The sequence below is a fragment of the Dryobates pubescens genome, chromosome 11, assembly GCF_014839835.1.
Source record: "Dryobates pubescens isolate bDryPub1 chromosome 11, bDryPub1.pri, whole genome shotgun sequence".
NCBI classification, from domain to species: Eukaryota; Metazoa; Chordata; class Aves; order Piciformes; family Picidae; genus Dryobates; species Dryobates pubescens.
The window spans coordinates 6,171,432-6,194,782 of NC_071622.1; the positions used below are offsets into that span (position 1 = coordinate 6,171,432).

At 44.5% G+C, this 23,351-nt stretch overlaps 1 protein-coding gene across 1 annotated transcript; it reads left to right on the plus strand.

Annotated features, from left to right (window-relative positions):
• On the plus strand, positions 1-23,351 carry STIL (STIL centriolar assembly protein). The gene is made up of 16 exons (XM_054165255.1): positions 1-32; positions 1,130-1,237; positions 1,557-1,672; positions 1,783-1,970; positions 3,619-3,866; positions 4,583-4,666; positions 4,789-4,875; positions 6,502-6,649; positions 8,580-8,689; positions 9,538-9,652; positions 10,473-11,504; positions 13,454-13,619; positions 15,368-15,593; positions 19,058-19,250; positions 20,322-20,575; positions 22,412-23,351. The coding sequence occupies exons 1-16, from the start codon at positions 1-3 to the stop codon at positions 23,238-23,240; spliced, it is 3,936 nt and encodes a 1,311-aa protein (XP_054021230.1). The 3' UTR covers positions 23,241-23,351.

Below are 23,351 nucleotides of genomic sequence, written 5' to 3' on the forward strand. Positions count from 1 at the left end.
ATGGACCCTATCTTACGCGGCCCGGACCTGAGGTACCAACTCCAGTCGGAGAAACCGCTCTAGGAGCGTCCGCCGTAGCCTTCCCTGCGACCGAGACCCCCGATACCGCCTCCAGCCCGTGGGACCCAAGCTGGGCCCCATGCCGCTCTGCGAGTGCGACTGATTATAATGAGTTGTGGAGGTGTATTTCAGATCTCTGCTTGCTAAATCGTACTGTAAACAACGGAGCTTTAAAAAAGGTTTGCTTATTGCAAGCCTAAATTTGGGGCTTTCTTGGGGCATCTGGCTTTTAATGGGAATGAACTAACTTGCTTAAACCATGAGAGGTGGGTGAGTTGTTTAAAGGCCTGCCTTAAAAACAGAGAAAGTTATTTGCTGGGATTTGAAGGAAATACAGAGAAAAGCGTCCTGGCAAAGTTTGATACTTCAAATGACTGCAAAGGAAGCTCTTGTTTATTCGTTTAAAAGCGTTGCAATATTTGTGAACTGTCAAATGTTTTGCATTTTGCTTAATGTACTTAGTTTAGGCACCTTAAAAAAACACCAAACAACTAAACCTGCTTCTGCAAATAAGTTTGTGCTTACATACTACTTTCTTTAGGCCCCTTTGAAGTCTGATTGCAAATACTCCAGTATATCATTTGACTTAAGCCAAGGCTTTCTTTCAGAAGCCCTCAAAGCTTAAGTGGATTGAATGCTGGCTTTAAGAGCTGACTAAAACTGGGCTTTTGGAAGCTCCTCTAATGTTAAGTTTGCTAAACCAAGATTTTCTATGTGCCATGGGAGTTTTTAATAACTGGTAGCCTTTTCCTTCCCTACAATACATCCGGAGCACCTTTTTCTTGTGCTCTATCTGCAAGCTTGTATTTTGGCCTACACATCTTCCAAGGCTGCATGAAGGAAGTGTCAGGTGGAAAACAGAAGTTCTGTGTTGACTTAGTACTTCATATCCTTGACAACTTCAGAAGACAAAGTTTCTGCTTCATTGGCCTAGACTTGAAACAACAAGAGCACCAACAGCTTATGAATCATGTTTGTTGTTTTTCTTAGTGTTGCTTGTTTGTTCCTTCTTCTGAATGTACTGAGTTTAATCCATTCTAATTTCTTTTCTCTGTGATCTTCCTCCCAGATTTGCTACTGAAAGGATGGTGCCTTTCAGTTTCCCTCTGTCAAAGCGTGCACTTTGGGACCCAGTCCCTATGGGTGATGTCATTGGCTCGCATGTTACCTACTACAGGTATGAAATTACTCTCCATAGAAAGAGTATCTTTTTTCTCATCTTCCTATTTATTCTCCATAGGAAGAAATGTTTCCTTTATGATGTTTGTTTGAACTAGTGAAGCCACATCTTAAGGTGATTTTATAGAGCATTCTGTGGAGCTGCTCCAGTTAAAATAATGGCTTTCCTGAATATGAATACTTGGGGTGATGCACAGAACAGGAGCTAAAATTGTTTTGATGCTCTATACAGTGTTGTTAATTCTTACCTTTGCATCATTTAGGGCTTTGGGCTGTTTCAAAATTTAGTTCTTAAACTTCTTTGTCTTTTTTTTTAGAAACCCAAAGTTGTCCCTGTTGGAGAAAACCTTGCGACTTGCCTATCGCCATGCCAAGCAGAATGAAAAGAGGTTGTTGTCCTGTTTCCTGCTTGGGACTCTCGCAGTAGACAAAGGTAACTTTAAACATCAGGCAGACAGACAATATTGGTTGGGTTAAGCCATGATCAAGGAGCCTGAGTTGTTGCTTTTGGACTCTAACTTTCTTTATTTATCTGTTTTAAAGATGGGGAAGGCATAACGCTAACAATAGACCGCTTTGATCCTGGTCGAGAAGTTGCTGGTGGATCAGGCAAGATTCCAACTGCATCTCTTCCTGGAGACTTTTTGATTCCATGTACAGTTAATGCTTGGGGACTTTCTTCAGATAACATTGTAGTGCACAGTGCTGAAGATATCAGCTTGGCTTTCACGGTAGGCAGATCTATGCAACTTTGGGCTCTCTTAGTAAACTGTCTTCTAGGCAGGAGACTGGACTATGTGTGAGGCTGGATTTCCATAGAATCAATAAGGTTGGAAGAGACCTCAGAGATCATCAAGTCCAACCTGTCACCCAAGACCTCATGACTGCTAAACCATGGCACCAAGTGCCACATCCAATCCTCTCTTGAGCACCTCCAGGGATGGCGACTCTGCCACCTCCCTGGGCAGCACATTCCAACAGCTAACAACTCTCCCTGTGAAGAACTTTCTCCTCACCTCAAGTCTAAACTTCCCCTGGTGCGGCCTGAGGCTGTGTCCTTTTGTTCTGGTGCTGGTTGCCTGGGAGAAGAGACCAACCCCCTCCTGGCTGCAACCTCCCTTCAGGTAGTTGTAGAGAGCAATCAGGTCACCCCTGAGCCTCCTCTTCTCCTGGCTAAACAACCCCAGCTCCCTCAGCCTCTCCTCATAGGGCTTGTGCTTGAGGCCTCTCCCCAGCCTCGTTGCCCTTCTCTGGACATGTTCAAGAGTCTCAATGTCCTTAAATTAAGGGGCCCAGAACTGGACACAGTACTCAAGGTGTGGCCTAACCTGTGCTGAGTACAGGGGCACGACGACTTCCCTGCTCCTGCTGGCCACACTATTCTTGATTCAGGCCAGGATGCCGTTGGCCTTCTTGGCCACCTGGGCACACTGCTGGCTCATGTTCCAGCCATCCATTTCAATTACAGCAAAGCTGTGACTGAAGGCAAGGCTGTTTAGTTGTTTGTGAAATGAGCTGCTCAAGTGTCATTGAAAAGTGTATCCAACTGTTAAATTCAGTTAGTCTTCACAGGTGTTTAAGGTTCACACGCTCTTTAATCTTGGTCTAAAATCTTCCTCACCAAAGCTTTTCCTCTGGTCTGACCACCAAAACCAGCCTGAAAACTGATTGCAGCAAACTTGTTTAAACGAGGAAAAACCATCTTTCAAATGTATCATGAGTGAGTTGCAGCAGTTGTGCAATTGTTGATCAAGTGTTGCTAGGTAACTAACTGGCTTGCAGGAAAGTATGTATGTAGGTTTGTAGTCATACCTGTAATGTGTGCCTGTGGCTTCTGTGTTCTGCTCTAGGTGTATAATCTAGTGAATACACTTCTGTTCCTGTAAACATTTGCCTGTAGATGTTGTGTGTATCTTCTGTTACAAGAGGATGCCCCTGCTTACTGCAGAGGGGGTTGGACTAGATGACCTTTGGAGGTCCTTTCTAACACAGACCATTCTATGATTCTAAGTAATGCTTACTTTACATCTAAACTATTTCATGACAATACATGTAGATGTTAAAATACAAATGTCTTGAATGCAAGTAAGAAAACTTTGCCAGGTCACCTTGAGCCTTCCAGCTATACAATTTAAGTGACCCCAAGGTCTTTTAATGCAGCATAAAACAATGCTAAGGTATAGATAGCTTGATTTCAAGTGTGTTTCACATTGTTCATTATATTCAGTATAGCCATGAACTTTGGAGACCTGGGTTAACACCTTTTAACGTTGTCTCCTGCTATAATGAATGATTTCAGTTGCCAGTGCAATACATCATGGCAGTCATATAAAGAAAACTTAGAGTATGTAACTTCTTTTCTCTTTTCCCTGCTTCTAGGGTCTGCAGCACAGTCTGTGCAGTAAAGAATCCCTGGATCTTTCTAAACTGCTCACTGTTAGAGCTCACATTGTTTTCACAGAAAACCTGGATAATCTGCATTTTAATTTTCACTGGGCTTCTATTACCTTAGCAAACATCTTGGAATACACCCCTGTGAAGTCTGTCCCAATTATTCCCACAGCCCTAGCAAGAAATTTGAACAGCCCCATGAATATTGCACAAGTTCAAGGAACGTACAAGTGTGGGTGAGTAAAGGGTGATGCCAAAGCTATCAAGGTTGGCTGGCAGTTTATTGCAATGCTTTCTAGTAAAGTAAAAACAGTTTCTGGGATTTGACAGAATTAAAGAAGCAGGAAATGGAGTGGGACAGGAATCTGAACTAGTTCAGTGGGAGTTCTTGCTTTTGACTTCAATGGCATGATCTTCTTACTGGGGACACATGGCTCTAGTTAACATAATCAATACAAACAGCATCCAGCTTCATTACCAATGTCAGTGCTTGTCCCAGAATGAAAATCAGGTGAATGTGAACCCAAAGCTTTTTCTGTTAGTGCTTATAAGAAGGTATTGTGACTGATAATTGATTTAGTAGGGTCAACTAAAGATAAGTCAGGGAAATACTTCGAAGCACCTAAATGCTGTTTTGTTTGAAGAGAAACCTTGTGAATGCCTCTCTGGAAGTTACTTTTGAAATTGAACATGACTTGCACTTCTGGACTGGTTGTGAACATAATACTTAGTGAATTTTGTCCTTGGTAATTCATGTGAAAAGCTGAGGAGTTGCTCTAAGTGTGGAGAAAGAATAGTTTGGGGTTTTCTCTTCTTTTTTTTTTTCCCCCCTGAACTCTTTTACAGTGTTTTCTAAAATTGTATTTGTGTCTTCAAGACTCTTTGTTTTGTTTTGTTTTCTGAAAGATTGCTTTCCAAAACACAAAAACCCCCAACTTCTGCTTTCTTGCAGCTTCCTTACCATGGACCAGACACGAAAATTGCTTTTGCTGCTTGAGTCTGATCCCAAGGCATATGCTCTCCCGTTAGTTGGAGTGTAAGTGTTTGGCTCTGTTTGTACAGATTAGTGCACAGTGATTTGAGATGCATTTGAGGGATTACATAGTGAAAACTTGGTAACAGAACTGTGTCTAATTGGATATTTCTTCTCACTTCTAGTTGGCTGAGTGGAGTTACTCATATCTGTAGTCCTCAAGTGTGGGCCTGTTGCTTGCGATATTTATTCAGCTCTTCAGTTCAGGAAAGGCAAGTCACTTTTACCTATAAAACATAGAAGCTGCTGGCTGCCTAAAAAGGTATTCCACAGAAATGCATGGCAACATGGGTTCTGTTCAAAGATAGTTAAAGGAATTCTATGATTTATATGTTACATAGTAGGTAAGGCTGTTATTCCTTTCGGTTTTGACTTCTGCTTCCCACTTGTTTCCTTGAGTGAAGTGTTAAAAAGTTTGGCTTATACCTCAAAGACAAAGGAGGGTAAACATTAGTATCATTAAGGTCACTGCATTTAAGTTTAAAAAAAGAAGCAGCAAGCAGGAACCAGTAGTTTAAACAGTGATAGAGTTCTGGGTTTGAAGTTTTCTTCTGCCTCTTTGACCTAAGCTTTATCCCTGGTTATATCTGACCGACCTACTGAGCATGCTGATTTGCAGCTAATAACTTCTTGTTTGACTGACTGCTAAATATCCTGGATTTATGTTGCTTGTTTTCTTTACATTGTTTTTTTCATTGTGATAGTAGATGATAATTTTTCATTCTCTGTCTTTTCACTTGTACCATGTGCCAGGTTCCATTTGTATGGAAGCTCAGGTGCACTTTAAGTAAATGAGACTTGGAGAGATGCATAAGAATTTCATCTGCTCGACCACACTTGCTTTTAAATTATGAAATAAAACCCACATTTGGTGAACAGATGTCTGTAATTACAGGATAGAGTGGGGTTTTTTCCCCTTAACAATTTAAATATGCCCAAATACAGATAAGAGCCCAATTAGACTATTAGATAGACAAGTTAGATGCTTGACTCTCATTAACTTTCACTGATTCCATCTTTGAAGTGGATTAGGCAGATTCAATGAACCATGCAAGCAGAATTAACCTCTGCAGACTAACTGCTTAATCTGTGCATCATACATTTTTTTTTAACTCTTTAAGTTGTAAGAAGAGTTTAAAACTTGTTTGTGAATGCATTTTTCGAGCATCTTGTTCCTGCTGCTTTCTCTGCCACATATAACATTCAGAGAAAACAACCCCAGCATCCTCCCCAAACACTTCAAGTGCTGTAAAACCACATGGTTCTGAAAGTAGTAATACATTCTCCTAGAAATTCTTCATTCTCCTTCATCTCTTGTGTTAAATGTTGACTGTTGTTACTTGCTGTTCTCAACCTATAGAACAAAAATCAGTATAATTTTATGGGCAAAATATCTGTTTGCTAGCAAGCATCTTATTTTTAATGTTTAGGTATAGCTGAGACACTGAGTGTCTTCATAATACACCTTCAGTTGAAGTATGAAAGAAAACAAATACAAATCACAAAATCATTTAGAGAGATGTTTTCTTCCATGCTATAACTGAAGTCTTCCAGGAATTCATTTGATTGTACTAAGTGATCCTAAAGGTTTGAACTAGAGAATAGAAGAGTGATTCTAATTTTCCCTCTTTCTCTGCTTGGATTCTTGCATGTAACATCAGCCATAAGACTGTCTGCTCTGCCTGTAGCTCAGCACCACTCAATGCAGTGATTCACCAGCTTCCTAAACTGTCTGATAGTTTGCTCAGCATATTGAAAATATATTCTTCCTCCTTATTTTTTTTTTAACATGTGTTGTGTGGTTTGTTTGTTGTTGTGTTTTTTTTTTCCTATTTTAGAGTTTTTTCAGAATCTGGGAGTTTTCTTATTGTGCTTTATTCATTAACACACAAGGAACCAGAGTTCTATGAGTGCATTCCCTGCAGTGGACAGAGTGAACTAGGGTTTCAGATCTTAACTTGCAGCGAAACAGTGCACCTCTACAAAGTAAGTGGCTTGATTTCCTCATGCATTGTGGTACTTCAAAATTTGACTTTTGATGTAAGCTCTTAAGGGAGGAGTCACTAAATAATGTGACCCAAATGGAAATGCAGTGTTTGAAAACTATGTAGCTCTGTAAAGCTTCCTTTTTACAGTGATTACTGTAAATTCAGCTTCTCTCAAATTGAGGGATGACCTCCAACATCAGCATCTGCTCCCTTTTCTGACAGCATTAAGAATCTCTCTTCTCAAAGTGTACTGTGCTGTGTTGTACTTGGTTAGTGCTTCTCCTTACTAGTGACATTTTGGCTTTATGAACAGAGATTCTGATTTCCTGTAGCATTTGCTAATCTTCAGTATTATGTGCACACAGGACACATCTACTAGCTACAGTGAGTGATGTACATCAGTGCTTTCAAGAGAGCAAAGTTAGTACTTGTGAAAGCTAGGTGCTTGTGCTTTGCTTGGTATGAACAAGTTATCTTGATGGTCTGAGGTCAACAGAATGAGGCTTAATAAGACAAAGTCCTGGATCCTGCACTTTGGTCACAGCAACCCCAAGTAATGCCACAGGCTTGAAAGAGTGGCTGGCAAGCAGCCCAATGGAAGAGGATCTGGTGATGCTGATGGACAGATGGCAGCAATGTGTACAGGTGGACAAGAAGGCCACCAGCATCCTGGCCTGTATCAAATCCAGTGTGTCCAGCAGGAGTAGGGAAGTGATTGTGCCCTTGTACTCGGCCCTGGTGATGCCACAGCTTAAGTACTGTGTTAGATTCTGGGCACCACAGTATAGAAAAGACATTGAAATCCTGAAGTGTGTCTGGAGATGAGCAGCGAGGCTGGTGAGGGGCTTGGAGGGCAGGTGATACCAGAAGCAGCTGAGGGATCTGGGGTTGTTCAGTCTGGAGAATAGAAGGCTAAGGGGGGATCTTACTGCTCTCTACAACTACCTGAAAGGAGGTTTTAGTGAGGCTGGTGCTGGTCTCTTCTCCCAGGTAACTAGTGATAGGGCTAGAGGAAATGGGTTTAAGTTGTGCCAGGAGAGGTTTAGATTGGACATTAGGAAAAAACTTCTTTACTGAAAGAGTGGTGATGTGTTGGAACAGGCTGCCCAGGGAGGTGTTTGAGAAGTGTGTAGATGTGGTGCTTCAGGACATGGTTTAGTGGTCTTGGTAGCTGGGTTACAGTTGGACTCAATGATCTTTTACAGGTCTTTTCTAGCCTTACTGATCTGCAGGCTTCTTGCTGTACTACAGTAACAAAGCAGGAGTAAATTTGTCTTAGTGCAGAGTAACTCTTTGAATGAATTTGGTGGTACAGTGTCTGGGAGATAACTAAAAAAGTTTGAGGAAACCACAGGAAATCTCAGTTGCTTACCTGTTTCTTTTCTAGGCTTATGCAAAACCTGAAGTTGTTAAATCTGTGTGATAAATGCTGCTATGCTCTGCAGGGCAGCAGCTAGGGTAGTGTCTCCCCTGTGCTGCTTACTCTTTCCAATTAAATTTCCCTGCTCCCACCTTTAGCCTAGGTACAGCATTGCTTTCTGAAGATGACGAGCCTCTTAACAGAGGCTCACTTCTGTTGTCTCCAGAACTTGCCCAGCTGTGGTGGGTGGAACAGTATTGGAACAGTTGCCATTTCCTATAGTGGTGAAGGCTTGTGGAAGAGTATTTCAGCAGTTGCAGCAAGGAAGCATCTGCTCTTGGCTATAATTAGCCCAACTACTTTACAGAGAAGCAGGGGGAACAGTGTTAAACAGGAAGGGAAGTTGCCTGCCTCCTTGTACTGGTGAAAGAATTGAGAATTGAAAGTAGAGGAGAAGCAGCAAATAATCAGATACAAACATCCTTAAAACTACTTCTTTGAGAATAGTACCTCAGTGATGAAAAGCTTAAAGTTTCATGCTTCACACACAGAGAAAATTTCATTCCAGAATGTTGAACCTTCAGACAAGAGCCCTCTCCAGTTTGAGCTGAGTGCAGAGAGCCAAAATGCAGAAACAGAGTTCTTCAGCAGAGTTTGCAAGAAACTTCCTATCAGAAGGTAAATCTTTCAGATGTCATTTATGCATAAAACTGAAGTGCTCACCAGATGAAGACTTTTTTTTTGACCTCAGCTTTGCCACCTGTCAAGTTTGGCTGTGCATACAGTGACTTGTCACATTAAAATCTGTGTGTGTGCTTTTGCTTATTCATAGAGTTAATATTCTCCAAGCAAGGTGGTCAAGCTGACTGTGTTCCAAGAGAATCAGCTCAAGGTCCACTTTTGATGCTGCTGGTTGTAATTTATACAGTGGATGTTCCTTAAAAAAAGCTTCCTTACTGATGGAGCTTAATTCACTAGTTCAAGCTTTCTGTGAGATCTGTCCTTTGAAGCAAATCTCTAATTGAAATCTATTTAAGTTGGTGAAAATGACTTTTTCCAGCCCTGAAGAAAAAAAAGTCAGAAGGAAAGACCTGGATAGGTTGAAACAGGGTTTTGGGTTTGTTTTTTAAGAGCTTGACTTACCCATCAAGTTTTTGTCTATACAATGGCTTTCGCTGTCCTTTAAACAGTGTTAGAATCTTTACTGTAGCACTCCTTATCTTCAATACAAATCAGTGCTTTGCTGTTAGAATGTCACTTTAAAAGTGTGTATGTCTGAGGGATGTGGGGAAGGGGGTGTTTGTCTCTTGTTGCCCAAAAGCAGCCTTTGTATTTCCACTGCTTGATCCTAGTACTGTATGCTGGGTGAACTCCCCAGCTAGCCAGGGAGAGGTACAGCAACTGCTGCTTGAAAAAATGATGCTGATATTGCACTGCAGATGGCACAGTGAAAAATGTGAGGGTCCATGTTACTGCTGCCACATCTGACAAGCAAACATTTTTAGTTTGATTTATGTTGGTTTTAGTCCTTCCCTAGGCTGTTCACCCAGCAAGTTGTCAGCAAGCGATCACGACTCTGGTGTAGAAGATGAGGATTTATCCCCCAGACCAATTCCAAGTCCTCACCCAGTGAGTCAGCAGGTAATTAAGGAAATAATTGCTATAGGCATCTCAGATGTGACACTTAGAGCAGCAAAATTCATTGTAAGGGGACTGGAGGGTGTAAAGTTGCTGTCTCAGAGTACTAGCAGGAGGATAAAAAGAGCTGAAGAAACAAGCCAAGAGTCCCAGCTGCTGTTCTAGTTAACCTGCCTTTTTTTCTAGGATCAGAGACACTGTAATTCCTGAATATTCTGGCATTTAGGGACAGAGACAGTAGCCTCTACTTTGAGAATCTTGCTAACATTAAGTGGAAGAGCTGTGATATCTGAGGCAATGACAGAGCCAGCAAACTCTTTGTATATTTCTGGGTAAATGAAATCAAGCTCTGCCAGTCTTGTTTTTTACTGAAGTGTATGGAAAATACTGAATAGCAGCCCTCATACAGCACAGGTCTTGAAGGATATGGCAGTTGTGAATTGTAAAACATGCTGGTGGGTCAAAGAATAATAGGGGGGAACATGTAGTTCACTTCTTGAAGGGAAAAGACCTGTGCTCTGAAATGCACTCCAGGATGACATGGAGTACTCAGTTGGTAGACACAGCTATTATGCTGGATGAAAGCAATTTTGTCTTCTAAGAATGATCCTAGAAATGTTGCTGCTTTTTCTGTATCTGGATTCTCCAACCTTTAGAAGAGTACTCCATGTGTAGTTGAACCATGATCCTATATTGATTTTCTAATATTTTTTTTGCTGAATTAAAAGAACTTATTTGAAGTTCTGCATGTGAATTGCTTTAAAAAAAAAACACCCAGTATTTTAAGATTGTCTTAGGCTTTCTTGTGTAATTGTCCCTCCAGGTTACCAGGATCATTCCATCAGTTCCTGAACTGTCACTTGTTTTGGATGGGAGTTTTGTAGAATCAGGACAATCATCTAAGCCTGTGGGGACTTCCAATGCTAAAAGTCTACCCTCAGCACTACATCAGCCTATTAAAAAGAAAGGGTGCTTGGGATCTGCATGCTATCCCACCCAACACTCTGAAGACAAGCAAAACTTTTCTGCTAATGTGGGAGATCCCTCTTTGAGACAATTGCCAGTTCTGACTTCGAGACCTCCCAGAGGAAAACAAGCTCTGCCACAGCAACAGATGCACTGTAAGAAAGCTTGCCCTCCATCAAGAAAAAGTTCTGGATCATCTTCTCCTTCCACTCCTTGTAGTGGGCCTTCTCCAGATACATCTATGAATCACCCCAGAAAGTCATCAGAAAGACTTGTGTTAAATCCTGATGGAGTCATGCAGCAGGGAGAGCCTCCAATGAGAAGAACATCAACATCCAGTTCCAAGCAGCTTCCTGCTGTGACACAGCCAGTCCTCTACAACTCTGCTTTTTCACCACAGAGCTGCAAAAGACCACCAGAACTGCAGGGGCCAGTTCAAGTGCCTCCTTGCTGTTCAGCCAATGCATGCAACTGTCAGTTTCCTGCTTCCATCCAATACAATCTGATCCATTCGTGGCAAGGAGTTGGTAAAATGAGCCCCAAACACGGAACGGAAATCCAGACAGAGATGGCTCAGCAGAATCCATGCACATTGCTCCATCCAAATGTCATCTGCCCAAACATATGCTGCAATCCAGGATGCAACACAAGCAGCCCTTTAAGCATGGGGTATCACGGGAAAATGGGGCACTGTTCCCTGGACAACAGCTTACCGCCTGGAGGAAGGCTGCTTTCAAGTGCCAGCCCACCGTGCTGTGCAGCCCACTCACCGTGCCTGCACCTGCCTGCTCCGAAAGCAGGATCAGATAATGGCATGATGGGATTATCTCCAGATGCATACCGGGTTCTTGCAGAGCAAGACAGACAACTCAAATTGCTCCAAGCTCAGGTCTGTGGAAATGGCAGCTTTCTCCTCTGCCCTCGTAGTGATTATGCTCTGATAGTTCCCCTGCTGCAGGAATTAAGTCAGCTGTCGTCTGTCCTTGGAACGAGAAAGCCTGTCATAGCAGGTCCAGTTTAGGAGTGCAGGAAGCTCCTGATTTAATTCTGTTCATTGGTGTTCCTTAAACAGCATCCTGGCCTGCATTAGGAATAGCGTGGCCAGCAGGAGCAGGGAGGTCATTGTGCCACTGTACTCTGCATTGGTTAGGCCACACCTTGAGTCCTGTGTCCAGTTCTGGGCCCCTCAGTTTAGGAAGGACATCGAGACACTTGAAGGTGTCCAGAGAAGGGCAACGAGGCTGGGGAGAGGCCTTGAGCACAGCCCTGTGAGGAGAGGCTGAGGGAGCTGGGGTTGTTTAGCCTGGAGAAGGGGAGGCTCAGAGGTGACCTCATTGCCCTCTACAACTGTCTGAAAGGTGGTTGTAGCCAGGAAGGGGTTGGTCTCTTCTCCCAGGCAACCAGCACCAGAACACAGTCTCAAGCTGTGCCAGGGGAAGTTTAGGCTTGAGGTGAGGAGAAAGTTCTTCACTGAGAGAGTCATTCATCATTGGAATGGGCTGCCCAGGGAGGTGGTGGAGTCCCCATCTCTGGAGGTGTTCAAGAGGAGATTGGACGTGGCACTTGGTGCCATGGTCTAGTCGTGAGGTCTGTGGTGGCAGGTTGGACTTGATGATCTTTGAGGTCTCTTCCAACTTTAGTGATACTGTGGTACTGTAAAACAAATGAAGACTCTTTGACACCCAATGAGATTTTTGCATTTATTTTTACCAGATTTCCAAGATGTAAAGGTTTCCCTTTCAGCAGACTGGTTTATAATGTAAATCACTGTGCCTTCTGTAGAATTTCCCCCCCCCATTTATATATGCCTGTCTACATAAAACAGAACCAAACCACAACTGCATGGGCTGTAAACTTTGGAGTTATTTTAAGCATACAGGTGAAGCACAGAAGGTTCTCCTGTTGCCTTGCCTGCCTTCAAGCCTGCAGCTTTCTGAGCTGTTGCTTAGAAAACTCCAGCTGTTATTGCAGCAGACTGGCAGGATTCATCAGGTGTTTGTTGCTGTGCTGGAAAGTTTGACTCTGGCCACCTCATTGAGTTCTGTTTTGATAGCTGGTTAAGCTTCTTCATAACAGCAATCTCCTGAGTTACTCTGTGGTCCCTGTATTTTGCAGGGTATGATTTGGAGCTGAAGAGGCAAGTGTAAATGGGCCTGCTGGTGGTGGATTATAGGAACAGGCAAGCTGCTCACAATACATGTTTTCCCCCACTTAAGCCAGAAAATGGCAACTGAAATGTGCTTTAGATGTAGCTGCTGTATGTAAAATCAAGGTCTCCAAGCAGGGGTTGGGGCATGAGGAAGGGAAACTCCTTGTTGCCTAAATGCAGCCTTCCTTATTATGGTATTTCTCCATGGAGCTGTGAACTAATTGGTGAACAGAGTGGAGGCAAGTACTAGAGTGAAGATTGCCTGGGCAGCCTTGACTTTAACATTGAAGTGCTTAGTTTTCCAATTAACAAAGTTGGTTTAGCCTGGCGTAGGCACTGCTGGCAGAGAAACGCTTGGCTGCTAAGTCAGTAATAGGCTTTGTATGTGAATGAAAGGGAGAGAGAATACTTCCAACAAGTGTAGTGCAAATAAGCTTTACTCAAGTTGTCTTGGTCTAGTTCTGCCAGCATGCTTAAAACCTCTCCTTTGCCAGCTCTGCCAGCATCAGACCTGATGTTTTGATTTACGCTGCACGCCCTGCTGAGAACTGGATGGGATTCAGGCTTCTGCGGCAGAGCAGCCTGGTTTCAAATCCACGTCTTAGTGGAGCCCGAGTTAGCAATTCACTTTTGCCTATTACATTTTGTGTTTTACTGTACAAATTGTAACATCCTGGCTGCTGTTACAGATCCAACGCTTGCTGGAAGCCCAGGCTCGTCAGGCTTGCTCCTCTGAACCAGCTGCAGCCAGCCACGCTCTGCAGCCCGAGAAGCAAGCGGACCTTGTTTCTATGGAAACACAGTCCTCACCAGGCCCTCACACGAGGAAAAGTGTGAGTGTTGCTGTGAGCACAGGTAATGTTTTAGCCTTTTAAAAACAGACTGGCATGGTTTTTTTCCAGCTGTTTCTATGAGTTGGTTGGGTGTGGAGGAAATGTTTTGCAGAGATGCTGCGCACGTGCAAACGAGGTGTTCAAGAGGGGATTGGCACTTGGTGTCATGGTTTAGTAGTCATGAGGTGTTGGGTGACAGGTTGGACTTGATGATCTCTGAGGTCTTTTCCAACATTATTGATTCTGTGCTCCTAGGTGCAAAACCCAGCTTAGTTCTCTAGGTGCTGTTTGGAAGTTTAGGCTGGAGCTACTTTTGCCTTTGGGCTGCAATGACAGTGATTGCTATCACCAGAAGAATTATTTTTTCCAGTAGCTTTAGCAAGGTCTTCTGTTTTAAACTGTGCCTTATTGAAAGAAAGAAAGAAAAAAAATCCATCTTTTTTTAAATTAATACATTATTTGGGAAATGAATGGATTCTGTCCAGGGTGGGAGGTGATTCTCCCCCTCTACTCAGCTCTGCTGAGACCCCACCTGGACTACTGCCTCCAGTTCTGGAGCCCCTATTACAAGAGGGATATGGAGGTGCTGGAAGGTGTCCAGAGAAGGGCCACGAGGATGAGCAGAGGCCTGGAGCACCTCTCCTGTGAGGACAGACTGAAGGAGTTGGGGCTGTTCAGTCTGGAGAAGAGAAGGCTCTGAGGTGACCTAATTGTGGCCTTCCAGTATCTGAAAGGGGTCTACAAGAAGGCTGGGGAGGGACTTCTCAGGATATCAGGTAGTGATAGGACTAGGGGGAATGGAATGAAGCTGGAGGTGGGGAGATTCAGGCTGGATGTGAGGAGGAAGTTCTTCCCCACGAGAGTGGTGAAGCCCTGGAATGGGTTGTCCAGGGAGGTGGATGGGGCCCCGTCCCTGGAGGTGTTTAAGCCCAGGCTGGATGAGGCTCTGGCCAGCCTGATCTAGTGTGGGGTGTCCCTGCCCATGGCAGGGTGCTTGGAACTAGATGATCCTTGTGGTCCCTTCCCACCCTGACTGATTCTATGATACTATCCCATCTGGTGGTGTAGTAAATGTATTATTGATGGGGTTTGTAAGCTGTTTATTTACATGCATGGAGAGGACAGATTGCATTTGCTTTAATTTTAGCAAGTTAGGCAGCTGTGTCTGTGAAGTTACACATGAATGTATTGATTTCTGTTAAATCCATGGAAATACTGTGGTGAGTCTGAAGGAAAGTGGCTCAAGATTAAATGCTTTACATTGCTTTAATACAATCATTTATTTTCATCGAGTATGCTTGGGAAGCAGCTAGGACTTGAATGATGCTTTGGCAACTCCTAGCTGCTCTAAATCCTAATTCACTTTATAAATGGTGAGGAAAAAAAATGACTATAAGGACATGATTCCCTCTAGCTTTACAAAGCCAAAGAGTCTCAGAAGACAGGCAACCAGCACCAGAACAAGAGGACACAGTCTCAAGCTGTGCCAGGGGAGGTTTAGGCTGGATGTTAGGAAGAAGTTCTTCATAGAAAGAGTGATTGGCCATTGGAATGTGCTGCCCAGGGAGGTGGTGGAGTCACCATCACTGGAAGTGTTTAGGAAGAGACTGGATGGGGTGCTTGGTGCCATGGTTTAGTTGATTGGATGGTGTGGGGTGATAGGTTGGACTCAATGATCTTGAATGTCTCTTCCAACCTGACCTGGTCTGTTCTATTCTATTCTATCCAATCCACTTTCCTTAAATAGGTAAATCTCTAATTCTCTTCTAGGTGCTAGCTTATTTTGGAATACAGCCTCGGGTAAACAAGAAGACTCCATACCACAAGGGAAAAAAGAGGATGAAGAGATTTCCAAGGAAGACATAAGCATTTCAATTAATGCTGGGCAAGATACAAGTAATACAAGTATTGCTTCTTCCTTAAAGGTGGTTGACATGCCCAGCTTTGTAGACAGTATCCATCTGGTGGAAGAAGGAACTAATCAGAACACTCTCCAGTAAGTAACCAGCAACACCTTGTTTTCACACAATAAGCTGAACTGCCTTTCCTAAGTTACTGCTTTCAGAGGTATTTTCAGGAGTTACAAATATTACAGTGTCACTGAGGTTGGAAGAGACCTCGAGGATCCTCGAGTCCAACCTGTCACCACAGACCTCATGACTAGACCATGGCACCAAGTGCCACATCCAATCTCCTCTTGAACACCTCCAGGGATGGGGACTCCACCACCTCCCTGGGCAGCCCATTCCAATGACGAATGACTCTCTCGGTGAATAACTTCCTCCTCACCTCGAGTCTAAACCTTCCCTGGTGCAGCTTGAGACTGTGTCCTCTTGTTCTGGTGCTGGTTGTCTGGAGAAGAGACCAACCTCTTACTGGCTACAACCACCTTTCAGGTAGTTGTAGAGGGCAATGAGGTCACCCCTGAGCCTCCTCTTCTCCAGGCTAAACAATTCCAGCTCCCTCAGCCTCTGCTCATAGGGCTGTGCTCAAGACCTCTCCCCAGCCTTGTTGCCCTTCTCTGGACACGTTCAAGTGTCTCAGTGTCCTTCTTAAACTGAGGGGCCCAGAACTGGACACAGGACTCAAGGTGTGGCCTAACCAATGCAGAGTACAGGGGCACAATGACTTCCCTGCTCCTGCTGGTCACACTAGTCCTAATGCAGGCCAGGATGCCATTGGCCCTCTTGGCCACCTGGGCACACTGCTGGCTCATGTTTAGGCAGCTGTCACCTGGCTTCAGTTGCTCCCTTCATGCCCTTCCTTGTGTTGGAATTATAGGTGTACAGCTCAGCAGAACACAGTTGCCTTTGGAGCTGGCATTTATCAGCCATGCCTGTTTAGTTGGCCTACCTGTAGCAGCCGCTGATGGCAGAAGCCTTGCACTCAGAAAAGCAAGGGCCGTGCTGGCAGCATTCCTGTTCTTGCCTTAAATCCTGAGGGGCAATGGCAATGCTGCTGTAGTCAGCTGTTTGCCTGCAGTGGCATTTCCCTGTCAGCATTCAGAACCCTTTCAGTTCTGAGGGGCTCTGGATGTGGGGTTTCAGATTAAGTCCGCTCCCAAACTTCTCTGCCTTTTACAGCTGCTTGCCTTGTGTGTAACGAATGCAGCTACCAAGTTCACTGCTGTTAATGTTCTTATTTTTAAGATCAGGCTCTTCCTAGTGTTAATGACTAAGCCCAGACTAATTTGGGGAGCACATTTTTAAATGTTTTTATTGCCTGCACAGCTGTTGTTTTTACACAGAGCCTAGCTCAACAATTTAGCACTTCCCATGAGCTAAGGTTTCCGAAGCATAAAGCGACAAAGGAGAGAGGATACCCTTCTAGTGAATTTAGAGGTCTAAAATAATCATCTTGGGGGAATAGGATGATAATTGAGCTGTAACTTAAACATTCACAGCCCTTGGTGAAAGCACCACCTGCAAACACCCTGCTGCCACAAATGTTAACTGATTCGAATCAGTCTTTGGAACGTGGCATTTGCAGAGATGCCATCTGAAGGTTCTCTTCAGCTTGGACTCATAAACGTGTCAAACAGCTGTCTAAGTATCTCATAGTGAGAATGTGGAGCACCACCCAGATCCCTGTAAGGAGGAGGGGAACATTTTGGGGAAGGATGAATAATTGCTGCTGTAAGAGTAACTGATAACCTACATTGACTATCTAGTATGTCACGTGATTTCAATCTTATCGCCTTCAACCCAGGCAATTGATCAGTGGAGTTCTGAAATTCTCTTATCTTACACTTGTCTCCTGAGGAGGAACAGGAAGGGGGAGGAGGGTCACGTAAGGATCTCCTCAGGGTGATAGTACTATTGATATGTCTGGTCTGAGAAGGTTTATGCGATGCATACATCAGCTGGCTGAAGGGGATGCCGAGCATCGCAGCATAGCTCAGTCGAGGGTATTTACCCTTTTTTATCTGGAAACTTCAAGGTAGATTATGGCTCCTCGTTCACATCTGTAATGGTTAGCCCCTGACAACATCTGATAATGAGAAATATTTCAGCTGGGTTTTTATTCCCGGCGCATGATCCTCGGCGTGTGTTGCGCGTGTTTGTGCGCTTCCAACGGTATCTCTGAGAAGTTTTTACAGCATTCTAAAGGCATCTTATCAGTTACTCACCTTAGTAAACATGGCTTTCTGAATGAGCCATCTTTCAGAGCACGTGGAAGCCATTCCTGAAGGCTTCTAAGTGCCTGCAAAGATGCTGAAAATGCAAGGCAAGCTCCCAATTTGTTAAGAGCGCTAATTTAATCTGCTTTAGGGTTAAGTTCATAGTATCAGTCAGGGTGGGAAGGGACCACAAGGATCATCTAGTTCCAACCCCCCTGCCATGGGCAGGGACACCCCACACTAGATCAAGCTGGCCAGAGCCTCATCCAGCCTGGGCTTAAACACCTCCAGGGACAGGGCCCCAACCACCTCCCTGGACAACCCATTCCAGGGCTTCACCACTCTCAAGGTGAAGAACTTCCTTCTCACATCCAGCCTGAATCTCCCCACCTCCAGCTTCATTCCATTCCCCCTAGACCTATCACTACCTGAGATCCTGAGAAGCCCCTCCCCAGCCTTCTTGTAGGCTCCCTTCAGATACTGGAAGGCCACAATTAGGTCACCTCAGAGTCTTCTCTTCTCCAGACCGAACAGCCCCAACTCCTTCAGTCTGTCCTCATAGGAGAGGTGTTCCAGCCCTCTGCTCATCCTCGTGGCCCTTCTCTGGACACCTTCCAGCACCTCCATATCCCTCTTGTAATAGGGGCTCCAGAACTGGAGGCAGTAGTCCAGGTGGGGTCTCACCAGAGCTGAGTAGAGGGGGAGAATCACCTCCCTTGACCTGCTGGCCACACTCCTCTTGATGCAGCCCAGGATCTGATTGGCTTTCCGGGCTGCAAGTGCACATTGAGAGCTCCTGTTGAGCTTCTCATCCACCAGCACCCCCAAGTCTCTCTCCTCAGGGCTGCTTTCCAGCCAGTCATTGCCCAGCCTGGATTTGTGCCTGGGGTTGCCTCGACCCAGATGCAGGACCCTGCACTTGGTCTTGTTGAACCTCATGAGGTTGGCTTGTGCCCACCTCTCCAGCCTGTCCAGGTCCCTCTGGATGGCATCCCCTCCCTCCAGCGTGTCTGCTGCACCACACAGTTGCAGAGTGTCATTGAGTTTTGAGTAGTGCAGAGAAGCCATTTTTCAAGTCACCTTTGTCAAAAACTAGAGAGGCTGTTGTAGTTTCACACTGTGGGGTATATTTCCTCAGTCCTCAAAGGACTTCTGAAAGAAAATGACTGCAGGAAGAGAGCACTGGGCTCAAGCAGCAGACAAACAAGCATTAGGATCGGCTTCCAGCACTTAACTTTTCTTGTCCCGATGTTCATGAAAAGATCAGGTGCATGTGGTGATACTGGTACGTTTTCTGTTCCAAGGCAATCATACCTAGCTATCTGGGTGTTCTCTTTCAGAAATGGAAACGTTTCCCAAGCTCTCGTTCGCAGCTCATCCTTGGAGGAAAGCATTGGCGTGTCTTTCCAGAAAGAGCCAACAGAGGGAGCCGGCAGCCATGAGGCGGTAACAAGCGAGCACAGCTCGGAGCCACCCGCCTCGCTGCTGCCTCGGCATCCATCAGAGGATCAGAAGCTTTATCAGGACTTACTGGTAATTGATTTAAATGTTATATTCTGGGCTGAATGCAACAGTCAGAAGAGCACACCGCCGAAGCTCTGATGTGGTGTTGGCATGAAAGAAAATTGCATAGAGTTTTCAAGTTCACATTATGCCCTACAGAAAAGTTCCAAGTTTCTGGTGGGTTTTGTGTTGGGGTTTTCTTATTGTTGTTTTGTGGAGGGTTTGGGGTAGGGTTTTTTTTGGTGGTTGGTGTTGAGTGTTGTTTGTTTTGTTGTGGTGGGTTTGGGGGGGGTTTTTTAGGGTTGTTTAGGGGGGTAGGGTTTTTTAAGGTTTAAGTGGTTATTCTGTACTTCATTTTTCCATGCATGCATGGAGTACTGCTTCAGAAAGAATAATTCTTTAGTTCAGAGATAATGCCAGTTGATAACTTCCCAAATTAGTGCCCTTTAAAATAGCACAGCATTTTACCTTCAAGTCCCTGAAAGGGCAGGCTCTTCAGCATTGAAGGGTCTCTGCATGTGATGTGTTTAAATTCAAGACAGACTTGCAGAAAGCCTGAAGTGTAAAATACTCCAGTGTTTGACTACACTGCTGTGACTCTGTGGTTAGAATAGAATTAACCAGGTTGGAAAAGACCTTCAAGATCATCAAGTCCAACCTATCACCCAACAGCATCTAATTGACTAAACCATGGCACCAAGTGCCCCATCCAGTCTCTTTCTAAACACTTCCAGTGATGGTGACTCCACCACCTCCCTGGGCAGCCCATTCCAATGGCCAATCACTCTTCCTGGGGAGAACTTCTTCCTAACTCCAACCTAAACCTCCCCTGGCACAGCTTGAGGCTGTGTCCTCTTGTTCAGTTGCTGGTTGCCTGAGAGAAGAGACCAACCCCCACCTGGCTACAACCTCCCTTCAGGTAGCTGTAGACAGCAATACATGTTTGCATCTGAACTGAACCTGAATTTGGCTTCTCTGCCAGAATAAGTTTGTTAAGCTGTCTAGCTGCATAAGAAAAGTAAGAATTTGGGGGGTTGATAACTCCTGCCTCTGATGATGGTTTTGTCCATGTGGTCTCTCCCCTGCTTCCTTTTTCTGCAGGGCCAAGTAAACCACCTCTTGAAGTCTTCAGAAGAGCAAGACCACTTGCCTGTAAAATCAGGATTTTGTAATGATGATGGTCCTAATCATCAGGCTACTGAAGATGCAACAGAAATGGCTTCAGAGACTGACATGGCAGTGGTGGATAAAGAGAGTGTGATTAGCGCTACGCTCAAACAGCTGAAAAGTCTGGGAGTGACCATTGACTCACCTGGCAAGATGAAGAAAAACACACACAAAGTGGAGAATGCCAGGTAAAATGCTGCTTGTTTTGAGTAGCAAGTTGTAGATCCAACCCAATATGAGGGCTGGTTCAGTGAGCAAAGAGAAGGGACTGTGCTCATTGCCACTGGGGATTTGTTTGGCAACTTGCTCCACATGTCTTGCAAAGATGAAGCACTGGCTCGGCGCTGTGTGTATTTCAGATAGGCCTAAGAGCTCTGCTAGCAAAACTGGGATTATTTAAATATAATACAAGTAGCTTGAGTTGTTAGAGCATCTGGTGATTCTTAGAGTATTGTGTGTGCAGTAGCACACAGCTCTCTAGAATAGTAGCAAAGCTTCTTGTGTAATTTCAATCCTTTGGGCTACGTCAAGGTACTCCAGAGAAGCACTGGACTTGGGAGGCTGAATGTTAAGCAGCTGTGTATTTTGTCACTGCTTCTTAACCCTTGTTTTGCAGCTCACCACGAAATTGTTGCCATGGCTTTGATATTTAATCAAAAGTGGTGTTGTCTCAATCACTTGTTACCATCAGTGTTTTGACCTGAAACAGGCAGATGGCAGTGGCTGGGGAGGGATATGGCCTCAATGAAACAGAAGGAGCTGAAGTAATGTCTACAGGTCTTTGAGGCACAGGAATTTACTAATGCAGGATGACCTTCTAGAACAGCTTTGCTTTCATTCATATTGTCATTGCCTCTAGTATAGAACTGTTAGGTAAACAAAAAACTCCTAATCATCTCCTAATGAATCTTGTCTTCAGCCATGTATCAAAAGCTGTTTCCAGTCATGTACTTTCTAAGTTCTCTTCTTTCTCTCTCTTTCACTTGAATTTCATCAGACATTTTAGTGGAATCTCTAGGCTGCCTTCCTGGCTGAAGAGTCTGTCAGTGATCATTTAATGCCAGTAGTAGGTCAATAAGTGAGCCCATAAGACAAAACTGGAATGCTTGGTGAGCAGAGTGGAATTCTTCCTTCTGCCACTTTCATGACTGATAAAAATTCTGAGAGGAGGACTACATCTCAGCAGAGGACACAGCAGTGCAGCTCCATAGTGGAAGCAGTGGTTGTTCATCTGAGCCAGGAGTTAATACTCTCCCTAATCAAGCTTCAGAATGTCTGCTCAGGGAAACAGGAAGATTTTAAACTCTCAGCATGAGGACTTTGGGTTTATGAACTAGTATATGACACGCACTGAATGCACTGGTTTATAACTACTGCCAGTGTACCACAGCTTGTTCTTTCCATCTTTAAGTACCAAATGTATACAAGAAATTGGTGTATCAAGCAACAGTATAAATGACCATTTCTCTTGCTGAAGGGTGCCTTCAAAAACTAGAACCTTGCAGGCTTCTGGGAACAGATACTCTGTCAGTTTCTGGAAAAACCTTGGAATTGGTATGCATTGGGAAAGAGATGTTCATGGCTGCTGTCACTGGGCTTGTGCCCTCTATTTGGGTAGCAATTCTGGTTTGGATGGCATCATCTAGAGTCTTAGGATCAGAGGCATATAATGCTGTGCTCACTGGTGAGAATAGTCTACGAGCTCAAACCATCTGCAAGACCAAAACCAGCTGTTGAAACTTGCTGGAGGCAGGTGGTTCTTCACGCAAGGGTTGTGGTTAGTATAGAAGCGGAAGGGAATGTCTCTAATGTGATGTTTGGGTACTGTGTTGATGTGAGTAGCTGGAGAACTGCTTTCTAGTACCTGCAGAACATCTGATCTGGGAGCTGGGCAGCCTGGTTGAGTGGTGGCGCTCAGGAGGAAGGAGAAATCCGTACAGCCAGCAAAGTGAAATGAGCAGAGTGTATTGTGAAACGCACGCTCTTCCTGTAAGCTAAACTAACTTTGTGATGCTTTATTTCAGCGTCTTAGCGTGCATAAATCCTGAAGCAGTGATTCCTGGACTCAATTGCGTGTCCTTTGCCAATGTCAGCGTGTGTGGCTTAACTCCCAACGTCGCTGATCTGAGCATGGAAGCAAACGCCATAGCTCTCAAGTATCTCAGCGAAAATCAGCTGTCCCGCCTTTCTCTCAGTCGCTCAGGCCAAAATCCTCCTGCAGATTTCTCTTTCCAAGACATCTTGCATACAAATATGGACAAGAGCATGGTGGGTCTCAGCTTAATTTCCCCAAGCAATATGTCTTTTGCAACCAAGAAGTACATGAAGCGACACGGGCTGATACAGGGCGACGACAGTAGCGAAGATGAAGAGGAACTGCAGGTTCAAGATGGCAGTTCTGGCACTGTCAAGAGCAAAGGCATGCTGGACAGAATCTGCGCTCCTGTGCTGGATGGCTTCAACCCTTGGGCTGAATTATCCAAAAGAACTGAAGGAAGACTTCCCATTCATCTAAAAAGTCCCAGCAGAGAGCTGGCTACTAATGCTTCTCCACCAGAATTAAACAGCCCTGCGATGAGAAATATGACACAGGATTTTTTTCCTCCTAGACCAGATCAAGCAGATGAAAACGCAGTTCAGATTTTCAAGGCTTTAAAATCAAAACCTAAATTATTACCTGGGAAGGTTGAATTCACTGAACAGCCTGGCAGGAAAGACAATGGAGATATTCAGGCCTTCCATGGAAACCTGCACACTGCAACCCTTGAAACGTTAAACCAGTCAAATAGCATGAATTCTGTTGGCACTGTTCTTGATGTGAAACAACTCAGGCAGTTGCCCAAGCTGTTCTGAACTTCTCCTGAGGTGGCTACCAACCACTGTTTCAAATCTGAGAGGGACCTCTCTGTAACACCTCAGGAAACCAAGGATTAAGCAAGGATTTGAGGAGGTCTCCCTGTTGCA

What these genes read in the sequence shown, in the direction of transcription:
- STIL (XM_054165255.1), top strand. Translation starts at nt 1, where the DNA reads ATGGACCCTATCTTACGCGGCCCGGACCTGAG. An exon ending in ATATCAGCTTGGCTTTCACG is followed by an intron (nt 1,971 to 3,618) that starts GTAGGCAGATCT and finishes CCCTGCTTCTAG; the next exon opens with GGTCTGCAGCACAGTCTGTG. An exon ending in AGCTTTATCAGGACTTACTG is followed by an intron (nt 19,251 to 20,321) that starts GTAATTGATTTA and finishes CTTTTTCTGCAG; the next exon opens with GGCCAAGTAAACCACCTCTT.